The sequence below is a fragment of the Candoia aspera genome, chromosome 3, assembly GCF_035149785.1.
Source record: "Candoia aspera isolate rCanAsp1 chromosome 3, rCanAsp1.hap2, whole genome shotgun sequence".
In the NCBI taxonomy this organism is placed as follows: Eukaryota; Metazoa; Chordata; class Lepidosauria; order Squamata; family Boidae; genus Candoia; species Candoia aspera.
Window position 1 is genome coordinate 179,736,367 of NC_086155.1, and position 13,072 is coordinate 179,749,438.

The following is a 13,072-nucleotide window of genomic DNA, read 5'->3' on the forward strand; positions in this document are numbered from 1 at the left end:
TTTGTTATAGTTACAAATTACTGAAAGGCAATAAAACAGTAATAATCCCCCACACACTTTTTAAAAAACTAATAATCCCTCCCACACTTTTTTAAAAACTATTTTTATGACATACCCAGGTGATAAAAAGAAAGAGAAGACAAAAGCACTGAATGTTTGTGTTAAGAAATAACATGAGCCAGTGTATATCCAATCCTAATTAAATTCTACAGTGCTGGGCTCAGTAGGCCCTACTCATAGATAAGCATACATAACATTTCAGCCACAAATATATATGCTCCGTATAAAGATGCAAGCATCAGCATTATGCCAAGTGGATAAAAGGAAAACAAACAGCCTTTAAACTTCCCCTCCTTGTTCTGTCAGTGCCACAAAATTGTCTTTGAATGCATTTGTGCATGTTTCACATACAGCAACAGCCAGAGATTTCAAGACCAATAGGTTTTTTCTAGTAGGACATGAAGCGCTTGACATGGAATGTACTATCAAAGTGAAAGTAAGGGGGGAACACAACACTCCAGGGCCAATTTCCATTTCAAACTGCATTCTGGCACTTTGTACTTCAGCACCACAGGCAGATCAATATTTAATGCTCAGAGAATCTGCTTCTGCGGGAGTCATGTCAGGGGACCTCTCGAGCCAATCTGCTTAGGCTGAGGAGTGATAATTATTCATGGGCTCCTGCCTCTGGCTCCTTCCTTTGCACAGCCCCGCTCTGCTGACTCAGTGCCTTAGTCTTCTCGCGCGCGCGCTCTCTCCACTGCTGTAGCTGGACCTCTTTGCCTTCGCAAGCTCGGAGCATCTGTAGCACCTACGATGGCTAAGACTGCAATGGGTAAGAAATACAGAGCAGTTTCTTCGGCGTGGCAGCCTCTCTTCTCAAACCGTCCCCTTTCTGCTGTCCTTGGTGCTGCATTGTATTTATAAAAGGGAGAATTGTTGTTGTTGTTATTGTTATTACCCTTGGTTTTTCTAAAAGCCAAATCGGGAGAGGGCTAAGCAGTCGAAGTCTTAAGTCTATGTTTTACGTCAAGATTTTCTATTTCAGTCTTTTTAATAGCCTGATCCACAAATCATTCCAACTGAAGTACTTCGATGCAATTCGACTTAAATCTTAGTCGCGTTTCCTCCACTTCACGTCGGATAAATCAGCTGTCTCTTTAGGGGTTTAAGGAAATGCTGCTCCAGAGGACCCCTGTGGCAGACTGGGGGTAACGTAGAGCAAAAGAGTAAGTTGGTGTGTGTTTTGGGCTGACATGTTTCCAGCCTCCCCCTCGCTCGCCCCCAGACATCCGATTCTGCCGATCGGTCGAGTCTTTGCGATCCTTTCGCAGAACCGAGGCGAGCGACCTTTGTGCAATGTGTGCGGGGAACCTGGCCAGTCGCCTTCACTAGCCAACACGCCCGCCACGTGGGTGCGATGGAGACAGACAACATTTCCTTCGGCGAGGGCTGTTGCACGAGAGGGTCGGGATCTGAATTAGACCGCGCTGCTTTTGAGTGCCTTTGTGCGGAAGGTGGAAGAGGTGTGTGCGTTTGTGTGTTACTTGCTTTTTTGCTTGCTTTCGGCAGCGAGAGCATTTAGGGCTGGGGTGGCGTTGGCTGGCCGTGGCTTTGTGTAAAGCTCGCGCCTAGCCGGTGCTCCGGGCGTTCCCGGCGGGAGCGCACCTGCAGAGTCCGACGCCACCCCCTCAAGCAGCCGAGCACAATGCAGACCGACCCCACCCATCTCGCCGCCGCCGCCGGCGCGCCGCTGCCTCGCAGGAGCCCTGGGGGAACTCGCCCCTCCCTTCTCCCCCTCCCCCCGGCTAGCGAGAAAGACGCACGAAGGGAGCGGAGGACACCGACGCAAATGCTACCCCTTGCTCAGGTTCTTCCTATAGCGCGATTGCTTATTTTTCGAATTATCTTGCTGGTTTGCTACAATAATTTGTTTCTGTGGATCCCGCTTGATCTTTTCTCCGCCCATTAAATATGCAGCTCGTGTGTGCCCTGAAGTAGGTCACTGGATTAGCCTCCTCTTCCTCTTCTCTATTATTGCGTACCCATTACAATGCCTCCAGCGACTTTGTTCTTATTTTGTCTGATAGAGCAAAAGCTCCCCCCACCCGCCTTTATTTTTTTCCATGCAGACTCAATAAACCTCCGCCACACCCCTGCGCTGCACGCTCCCGCCCTTTGCATCTGAGAAGGAAAAGGTTGCAGTGCGCTGGAGCGCTCTCCAGGAATCAGGACTGCGGGTCTGGGAGCGTCAGAGTAAGCCACCATGCCTTAGCAATGGGTATCAAGAAAAAGTGTCCTTCCTCGAATCCTCTAATCGAGCAGAGTTTTGCGGAGTGCAATGGCTGGCACGGTCTCCTCTCACCTCCCTCCTACTCCTTTCTCCTTAGCCTTTATTTCATTTCATTTTTTTTCTGAGTCTGCAATAAAACCCGTGGAGAAAAGTGATACTGCAGTAAAGGGTGTGGTGGATCTCAGGAAGCATAGAAGAGAAACGGATTGGCAACCATAACATCACACACTTTGCAGAGACTTTAAAAAAAATCACATTCCTTTCTCCTTTTGCAGTTATGGAAAGAGATGTTTTCTCAGAATACTAACTTACTAAGTTGGCCCACCCATAACTCATCAGGGCAGGATTGGAGGAAAACATCATTTTTCTCTTCTCTTGCTTCCAGGAAACAAAAGACTTGTCACAGATGTTGTCCTCCTAGATGCTTTTAGCTCATGAATTCAGAATTAATATGTATGCCCACGGATGCCCTTTCATTAAATACTGCTCTATTTTGGCTTCAGAATACTAAGCGCAGCAGGAGCCATTCCAACCTGGTAGAAAAGGGCTTTGTTATTCCTGAGGGTAGTGCATCAGACAGCTGCATATGCAAATACAAGCAGTCAGGAGTCTGGCCAGCCCCGCAGTGCTTGCTCACACCCGTTCCTCCGCCCCCCGCCCCCCTCCATGCAGCAATCTGGAAATCAGTATTGATAATTTGGCCTCCTCAGTCAGAGACCGATCACTGCAGGAGGCCCATTTTCTGAATTGGGCACCATGGCTGAAAACACTTCTCAAATACAGATGAGAGGCATCCAGGGGCCTGCTGATTAATAGATCCAGTTATTCTATTATTCAGTCCTCTTGCTATCATGTATAAAAGCAGCTACTTGTTCTGTTCTCCTTGGATAATTAATTGCATTACAAGAAAAACTTCCATTTTTCCCACTGTATTAATAATACTTCATTCTTATGTCTCAGCTGGGGGGGGGGCTTCTTAAGAAAAAAATTCTTAATATCTAACTCATCTAAATCTGGAATAACTTTTTTCATATTTATAAGCATAATCCAGCTGTTCCCTCTCTTTCTCCCTTGTACAGATGACTACTAGGATAGTAGTACTGGGACTACTTGGATAGGGCTTGCAATTGAGATTGAACTTGATTACTTTTCCATATTAATTGAGCTGTTGAGCTGATATTAAATCCCATGGGAAGTGTAAAGTTCCATTCTTCAGCCTCCCAGCCTAGAGTTTTTGTTTCATACTCAATTGCTGCATAATATCCAGCGGTAGTGCAAATTTGGGAAACATTACATCGACATTCTCTAACGGGTTGGTGAGATAAATTTCCATCCTCCCAATAAACTGGGTCTAGTGATACTACACAGACACACCTTCTCCATTATCAATGTTCCTAGGAGCATCAACCTTTAACTGAATTCATACACATGTAGCACTGCTAAAATTATAAGCACATGGTTCAAATGGAGTAGCATGGGTTGGGCAAAGCCATCTTTGAAAGCCCCATTGTTCACATCGGGTGGTCATGAAAAAAGGGTTCCTCTGTGGCTAATCGTGAACAAAGTGAGGTATCCACAAATGATGAGTATTTATGTCAGAGAGTGGAAGATATGGATAGGCAACTATAGTTGCTCCTTTTATTATGTCTATAACTGAACATTTTAACACTGGAGATTGTTTTTCAAACCAGGTTGCTCTGATCCATTCCCAATTTACATCAGTATTAGCAGAATAAATATGGCTGTTAGAAAAATATGCACACTAAAGGCCCATGCAATGGTTAAATGTGGCGCTAGCTTGGTCCAAGGTATACAATCTACTCCTAGTATAAAAAAATTAGCCATGTTGCCTTCTGCTTCCCTCAGGATTGGTTAGGTGGACTAAATAATGTGGTGTTTGCATAAACAGGATTTTTATAAGGCCATCTTTTAGCTTTAGCTAGTGCTTTATATGTTGTTGTTGTTGCTGCTGTTAGTTGCTGTCGAATCATTTACATATGTATGTATATATGTATGTACTGTATGTCTGCCCACTACATAGCTGAGTAACAAAACATACACACATACATAATAAAAGTGAACATGCAACAATTATACAAAGAAACCTTAAAATTTTGTTCTATCACACTCCCATCCAGAACACTTTATTAAGCTCCTCCAGCAACTTCTGGCTATACGATGGCATTGCTCTGCTTTCTTGAACAGTGGATGCAGGATGAACAAACAGCATTCCTGCTTAATGGCACGCATTCCTCTGTGAGCAGCCGTTAGCACATCGAGGTGCCCAATTCACTGCTGGTAGGACATCAGTGCAGGGCTGCAACTGGCGGGGGGGAAGCGGGGCATGTGCCCCGGGCACTGCGCTGGGGGGGGGGGGTGCCAAAATGGGCGTGGAACCCATGTTTGCCCTGGGTAACACAGACCCTAGTTGCGGGCCTGCATCAGTGGTAGTGTTCAAGGACTCTAACAGAGAATCTAAGAATTCATATGCTTTAATCATAACATGCTCCACTTTAACAAAGGATATTAAAGATAGCCCATAATCCCAGTTTCCAAAAATACTGCTTTTTTTCCATCTATTCTTTCTGTCATAAAAATCCTTATCACCATCATAAAAACTTATTGTTAGTTAAATAAGATAAAGAAACATACTTTTCCTTTAACCTTTCTGAAAAGGTCTAATTGATAACAACCATAGCCTAATAAATACTCTATGTGCAATAGAAACCCACCTTGCCAATGTATTGATAAAGCAGAACAAATTCAACAATTGTAATGATCGTTTATTGAGGCATACTTATGCTAGATGTCTTTGTTCCCCCAACGACCTGCAAAAGCTATTGCAACCCAAGATACCCACCGGGCTCAAAAAGCAATGTTCATCCAGGAGATAGAAAATAGTTAGAAACAATAACAGATTTACTGTTAACACTTTTACCTTTGCTAGCTTGCTGTTAAGATATTTTGTACCAAACTTTTTTCTTGTACATGTAACTCTACCCTAACCCTTTAAGGTGTTAGCTTTTGGCATTTATCTTTTTTTTTTCTTTTTTACTGGGCAAATCATAGGTATTTTCCAGAATTAGCTGGACAAGTCAGTTCTCTTTCTCAACAGACACACTGCTGTCCCTCTGTTATACAGGGCAGCCTAAAGTTCTCCTCTGTAATCTGGGTCTGTTACACTCTGCTTAACACTTGGATTCCCTTTACAGCCAAACTAGACCTGGGGGCAATCCAGCTATCAACTTTTGGTGCAGCTATGACCACAGATCTAGAGGTACAGAGATCTAACCCGGTTGCTTTTGAGTGCCTCAAATAGGCATTAGTACATTAAAACCAAAGTAGGGACTTCAAGGGATTTTTAAATCACTTGCCAAAGGGGAGGGCAAAGATCCCCTAATGCAGTTGCTTAGTTTACTAACTGCCTCCCCCAACCATTTAACATTTTCTGGAGGGGCTGTTGTAAGAGTGGACTTATTCTTAGCCTTTTCCAAAAATGTGACCAGTCTCCAAATTACCATTTGTTCAATGCTTAATGGTGATAAATTTAGTACACTTTCTTGTTGTAAATTTTTATTTTATTTTATTTTATCAGAATAGAGGTTTGCACTGACCTGGACTTCATTTTTCTTGTTTTGGAATCATTCTCCACCCCTTTATTACAAATTTGTATAAGGAGCAAAGTGTTTGTGCTAAGTGTGGGAGGATCCCAGCACTCTTCAAAATTTCTGCAACTCCTTCACCATCTGGGAAAGGGGAAAATTTTGTACCTTATCACCCATGGTGTGAGGCAAAATCAAACGTCTCTTCTGACCATAGGACTCCTAAAAATGTTTGCAGGTCAGTTGAACACTTCTGCAGTAAAGATAAATCATCAAAGATCAATATAATCACAATAATGTATGCCTCCATACCCTGACAGGGCAGGGCTGAATGCAAGCAACCTTGGGGCAAAAGCAGTCCCCATTTTTTTTTCACAAGGCATATTTAAAATCAGTGAAAACATTGACAGTTTTACCATTAGCCACTGGAGAACTAGGATCAACTCCAGGAGACAAAGGTTTAATTCCATTACTCCCCATTGGATGACATGGTCTGCCTTACTGCTTTTTAAAATGCAAGCCAACTTGGTATCATCCAGTGGCTGTTTGTTTGTTTACTGAGTGCAGACAAAGATCTGTAAGGGCAGACCCAAAATCTTTTTTCACTTCTGTTAATAAAAAGACAAATTGCTGCTTCATCCCCACCCCTTCCTGTTTCCATTTGACCAGACACTAGGAGAGAGAAACAGGAATTGTTGTGGTCCTGGCCTCCCTTTCTAAATTAATCATTCTTTAATTCTCAAGAAACTCAGGGTCCAAGTCATTTCCTGTTTAGGTAAAGACAACATTATACGATTCAATTGTAAAACACTTTAATGCCATTTAATTCCCCAATAACTTCCCAAAATTAAAACTTGCAAACCTGGGAAGGAAAAATGTATGCATTGGCATAGGAGTTTACTTTGTGCTTGGTCTGCTTCCACAGCCAAAAGTTGTTAAAACAAAAACAAAATTCAGATAGACCATACCAGTCCATGGAGGCTCTATCAAACACTGTCCTAAATACCCTTTTATCATCATGTGCCATGCTGAGTGACAAATGAAATTTAATAAACTTCTTCTTATAATCCATGTAAAATTTAAAAGCTAAAACATATGAAGCCACCACCCTTCCTTTTCTCTCTCTCACTTTCAAGAGCCTGCATTAGAGCCAATGCTGGACTCTTGCAGCAAGACAAGGGGTGAGATTGCTGGTAAAAACTGGAATGCAAAGCACTCTTGAAGGCAGTGTAACAGATAAGTGATGGCAATAAGCAAACCGCGGCTTCTCCTAGACTGCCTTTGTCTCCTGAAGAGGAGCAATCACCTACAGCAACAGCTGTAGGAAAAGACAAGAAAACCTAAAATTATAATTTTCAGGTGGTGTAATCTCAGATGCTCTTTCCATGATGTGTTACCTGCAGAAACACAAACGTATTATTCTTTACGTTTTAACTTGGATGTGTCTAAACATACTGGAGAGTGTTATTAGCCAGCAAGACCCAATAAGTAGCACCTGGCCCTTTGCTTAGAATCTTTCCAGTTTGATTTGGTTGATTGGGATATATAACCCATACATTTTGTCCTGGAAAGAGGTCATTGTCTGTTGATCCAAACCCTCCGTCTCCTCTGCGTGTAAGTTGGTTTGGAGCTGCTACCTCCTGGATAACCGGGAAACTTAATTTTTCTCAAATTAGTTGGGCTATACGTTGTCCTGCTAGAAGGACTACATCCTGTATCCTAGTGTTGTGTGATAGTACTTTTACGTCCCCTTGGAAATCAGCATCTGTCACCCCTCCTAACACCTGTATCCCTTTAAGGGCTAGACTAGATCTGGGTGCAATTCACCCATACGTGCCATGAGGAACTGTGATCCCTATGCCTAGAGGTATTGCTGTCTGACCTCCAGCTGGCACCACCACCTCTTCTGGCATTGCACAATCTGCCCCTGCACTGTCAGGTGTTGCCCGAAGGCTGAATTTTCCACACTTTGAGGTGCTCTACTGGTGCAGGAGCTACTACCTCAAACATGTGTTGCAAAGGTGTTTGTCCAGCACAAAGGGGACTATTTAATTCAAACTCTGCTTGTTCAAGAACTATTCCCCACCCTTTCAATGTATGGCTGGGGGTCAATTGTTTCAATTTTTGCTTTAAAAGGCCGTTCCATTGTTCAATAAGCCCTGCTGCTGGGGATGATGGGGAATGTGATAATGTTACCTGAGGGACTACCTCTTCCCCATTACATCAGCCTGTCCCACCCAACCATGCAGAGAGGGCATGCTGTGGATCCCATTTGTAAGAGAACTCCATTTGGTGGGGTCCAGGAAGTGGGCCTTCTCTGCAGTAGCTCCCACCCTGTGGAACACGCTGCCCCCAGAGGTGAGATTGGCCCCATCACTCCTGGCCTTCCAGAGAAGTCTGAAGACCTGGCTCTGCCACCTCACTTGGGGCAGAGAAGGAAATAGTTCTACATGGGGATGGCTGGTATCTTAGACCACTCCTCCCACATACGGGCTGTATCAGATTCTTCTGCCACTTGGACTTTTTTACCCTTATTTTTATATGTATTTATTATGAGTAATTTTATATTTATATATTGTATTTATATTGTATGTTTGTTGTTTTAATCAATTATTTTATTGTAAATGGCCCAGAGTCCCCCGACTGGAGGAGATGGGCAGGAACAAATTAAATAAATAAATAAGTCCATTGAATATTCATTGGCCCAATCTCTCATGTCTTTTCCCCCGAAATGGCTTCCATTATCAGATTGGATCTGAAGGGGTCTCCCACTTCTCATCGGAAGATCTAGCCCTTTAATGGTGCTTTCCTGGGTTGCCCTGGAACATGGGTAAATTAGCAGGTATCCTGAATATGTATCTACCATGGTCAGTATGTACTGACATCTTCCATGTTTGGGTAGGGGTCCGATATATAATCTATTTGCCAAAATTGCCCTGGACCCTTCCCTCTATGCAGTTTCCCCATTGGGGTTTTTGACAAAGGCATATACTTTAGCTGAGAGCACAGCTCACATCTAGTAGCTGCTGTGGTAGCTGCACCCACAGAACAAGGAATACCCCTATGTGCTGCCCATTCACTGGTAGCTTTAGCACCCTAGTATCCAGATTCTTCATGAGTCCATTGAACCAAAATTAACAATTTCCTCCTCCTGGTCTTGGCTAGGCAAAGCAGTTCTTACTTTAGCTAATTTATCTGCAACCTGATTGTATAAGGCTTCAGGTGTTCCTGAAACATGCCCATTTACATACCCAATATGTACTTTTATATGTTGGAGCAGCTGATTTAGTTGTATCCAAAGTTCCTGCCCGCACAAAGGTCGACTGTGAATGCAAAAGCCATCCTTTCTCCACTTAGGATACCATGTGATTACACCCTTGTATACAGCCCATGAATCAGTGTATATGTAAATTTCATCCGCTTTTTCCTCTACAGCATGTTCCATTACCATTAAAATTGTCATTAACTCAGCATAGTGGCTGGATTTGCCTTTTCCTGCATGAGTTAGTGTGATTTGCTTTTGGGGGTTAATTGCTGCAGCACGCACACCCTTTCATTTCCTTGATATCGAGCAGATCCATCTATAAACCATATTTCAACATGGGTTACTTGCTCATAAGGCAAAGCCTCCTGCACTGGAGATTTCTCAATTTCTGCAATTAACCTTTCTTGCACTTCCTCCCCAGTAAGTGTCAATGCCAAGACATGCTCCTGCAAGGCACTAATTCCTTGGGGTCCTGCTCTAGCCCTCTCTGCAATGTACCATTTCCATTTAAGGACAGAGGACTGCTGAGCCAACCCACCCGTGGGCTTGCAGATTCATCTTTTACCCATGCCATGATTGAAATAGCAGGTCTCAGTACTACTGGGTCTTATCCAGTTACTCTTTCTGTATCTACAAGAGCCCAGTAACATGCCAGAAGCTGCCCCTCAAATGGTGTGTAACTTACATTAGGCAATTTTCAAGACCAGAACCCCAAAGGAACTCGCTTTCCTGTAAGCCCTTTCTGCCACAAATGCCATACAGCCACTTCCTCATTTGCCAACACCTGTAGCACAAAAGGCTGCCCTTTAGTGTAAGGTCCTAATGGCATAGCAGTTGCTATAGCTGCTTCAGCATCAGACAAAGCCTTTTGCTGCTGTTCTCCCCACTCAGATTGGGCTTTTTTCCTGGTTACATTGTAAATAGGTCTTAAAATCTGAGCCAAGTGGGGCTGTTGGGGTAGTTTCCCTCACCTGTGCATTTCCTTGGTCTTCCACAATGCCACTACAGTACTCAATATAGGGCAACATTCTTTAGCTAATGTGTCAGTGTTAGGGATTAGACAAAAGAGAGGAGGGCTGATTCTCATGAAGATGGAAGGCTGTAATTGATGTATCTAAAAGCAATTACTACAATTACTTATAGTACACAAAATGTGCTACAGAGGAAAATTGAATAATGAACTGATAAAGAAATAGATACTGAATTTATAATAGATTTTTCCTCATTTGTGATACAGGGAAAATTTCTGCCATGACAGCTGTGTGAATTCTCACTCTTGCAATGAAGACTTCCAATAACACTGTTATGTTTAGGTGCACTAGTCTTAAAGATGGAAACACTGTCCCTGGAGCAATTTCAATCACAGCTAGGTGTGTGTATGAAATGGGAATGTTTTTATGAATCCCTACAACAAACCATCAAATTCCAAAGTTCTGATGAACCATTTCAGGGCAGTCACAGCTTAGCTAAACCAAAACCCAGAGCATCTTGGTTGTTTCAGGTTTCAGACAAAACAAAACTCAGATAAGGTGAGAATGGTAATGCTATTGTGTGTTTTCTTTCTCTTCCACAATTCTCAGTGCAGCATATCCATCCACTCCTATCTTCCCCCCACCTTTCTTCTATCCATCAGTCACTGCCACCAGTGTCCCAGGATATTATATCACACTGGCCTACCCAACCTCATCTTCCCAGTTCCTTCTTCCCCTCCCTCCCTTCCACCAGCCACCAATATCCTTAGCTTTTCTCCACTCTCCAACTACTATTTCTAGGCAGAACAAAACAGCCCCGTTTCATCCCCTGCATGGATCAAAATATCAGAAACAGGCATGGACATCCCAACGCTAAATATTCCATGGAACAATTTGTGCATAGAACACTTACACATCCCTAATATATGAGTGGTAAAAAGGGGGACCTACACATCCTCAGAGACATCTCTTTCTTTGTGAAATAAAAGGGAGGAGGCATCTAATTAGACCCAGGTTTAGCTAACTTAACATTTTATTGCCAACAGAAGATTTGTTATAAAGTCTCTCAATAGGGAGGTTACATTTAGCCATCAGTTACATGGATTTACTTTTCACTTTGTTCAGAAGTGCTTGCTGGGATGGGATAAGGTGATTAGATTTGTTAAACTGTGATGCTTTTATCTTGTTTACATGTATAATTTTTACTGCTGGAAACTTTTGGTGTTATGAAATGGGAGTGCCCATTTGATAAGTATCAAAGGTTTTTATTTGTTTGCCACATTACATTTTGCTGCTGATTTTGGTCATTTGTAATATTATTTTCTAAATCTCTGAAATCCTAATTGCACATCTTATTCATAGTATTTTCTTTCAATCTGTCCTAATACACATAATAAGCAAGATCCAGCCAGAATTATACTTTTTTTATATCCATTGATGTAAATAGAAGAGATTTAAACATGTGCTTTACTTTCAACTGAAATGAACTAGATTTCAAAAAGTTTTACTCTTTGGGAAAACATTTGGTGCTTGAGGGCAGAGCAATCAGGGTCCTCAACTCAATTTCACAGGGTCTTCTATCTAATTTCAGAAACCTTCTGCAAGCAAGCAATTGAGTCCTCCAGCAGTTTGGAAATTATGATATCATAATTCAGTCTCACTAAAAAAACATTGAGTGGACAAAGCTATCATAATTTTTCTATGCTGATCTCTGAAGTTAGCATGTATAACATGTGATGGGTCTAAAAAAGTCATGACATTGATTTTGAAACATTTTGAGATTTCTTTCCGCTGTATATAGGGTTGAGTTCTAACCTATATACAGCGGGCAACAAATTGATTGAATTTTTATCTTGCCATTTCTTCCAAAGTAGGCATTGAGAAGATAAACCACTTAGTAGTTATTCTCACTGTGATTTATGGTAAATTGAGAGATTAAACCAAATTGCTGTAGCAAGGGTGTGTGATGGTTGTTTAAACCCAGATCTGCTCCAATTACAGGGAAAGAGGTGGATTTAGATTTAACAACCACAGAGAGTATATCCTGAGGATCCAAAACCACTCCCAAATAGGATACCTCCACATATTTTTCTTTTTTCCTCAGATGAGCTCCTTCTAGAACAGAGCATGGTAGGGAGAAAGCTCATGGATCTTGCAGGAAGTGAAGGCACCAGTTACAGTAATGCTCTGCTCAGTTCACCACATTGACAATGAGATAAATTTTCAGAGGAAAATAAAATAATTGATCAGTACTGGTAAATTAAACCTAAACTGTTTCAATATAAAATCAAAGCAATCACCCATCAAAGAAAAATATGCCGACATATTATGCCAAAGTTATAATAAATCAGATATGCTTTCTACTTCTTTCAAATTGCCACTCCTCCCTACTTTCCAATATATAAAAAACATATTGATTGCTTTTAAAAAGAGCCTAAATGATTATTTAATAAGACCTTAGTTGCTTGTTCACATTATCCATTGTCCAACCACAATAACAATAAAGCTTGGTCAGGAGCATTTTCCTAGAGTCCTGTAATTAAACTTTTTTTAATCCTTGAAACATTTCAAACAGGAAGTATTTTTCAGTAAATCTTGCTTCAGTTTTAAATCGAAGAGAACATAATATTTGGAAAGGAATATGGATAAGGGGAGGTTTCATGAGAACTCATTCATATTCACTTTAAAACTGTTCTAAACACTTCATAAGCAACAGATCATTTTATTGTTGACTTTCAGCAATATGGCATTTAGAACTTTTTTAAAATGCTGACTGGTGAGGGAGGGGGATCACAGGACTTACAATCCCTGGTTGAGGGAAGTTGACACAGATTCAACTTGTCAAGCTACAGTTATGTGGCTATAACTTATACATCTAAATCCTTTCAAATGATAATGAGCTTTGCCACCATTATTTTATTTATTTCTTAGAGTTCTATGC

General features: G+C 41.8%; 1 protein-coding gene across 1 annotated transcript in view; it reads left to right on the plus strand.

Annotated features, from left to right (window-relative positions):
- Positions 1 to 662: 662 nt before the first annotated feature.
- The window catches only part of STMN2 (stathmin 2), a 38,844-nt gene continuing 26,434 nt past the window's right edge, over positions 663 to 13,072 (plus strand). The window contains exon 1 of the mRNA XM_063299409.1: positions 663 to 835. Within this exon, the coding sequence (XP_063155479.1) occupies positions 817 to 835 (19 nt within the window). The 5' untranslated portion in view covers positions 663 to 816. The remainder of the gene's footprint in view (positions 836 to 13,072) is intronic.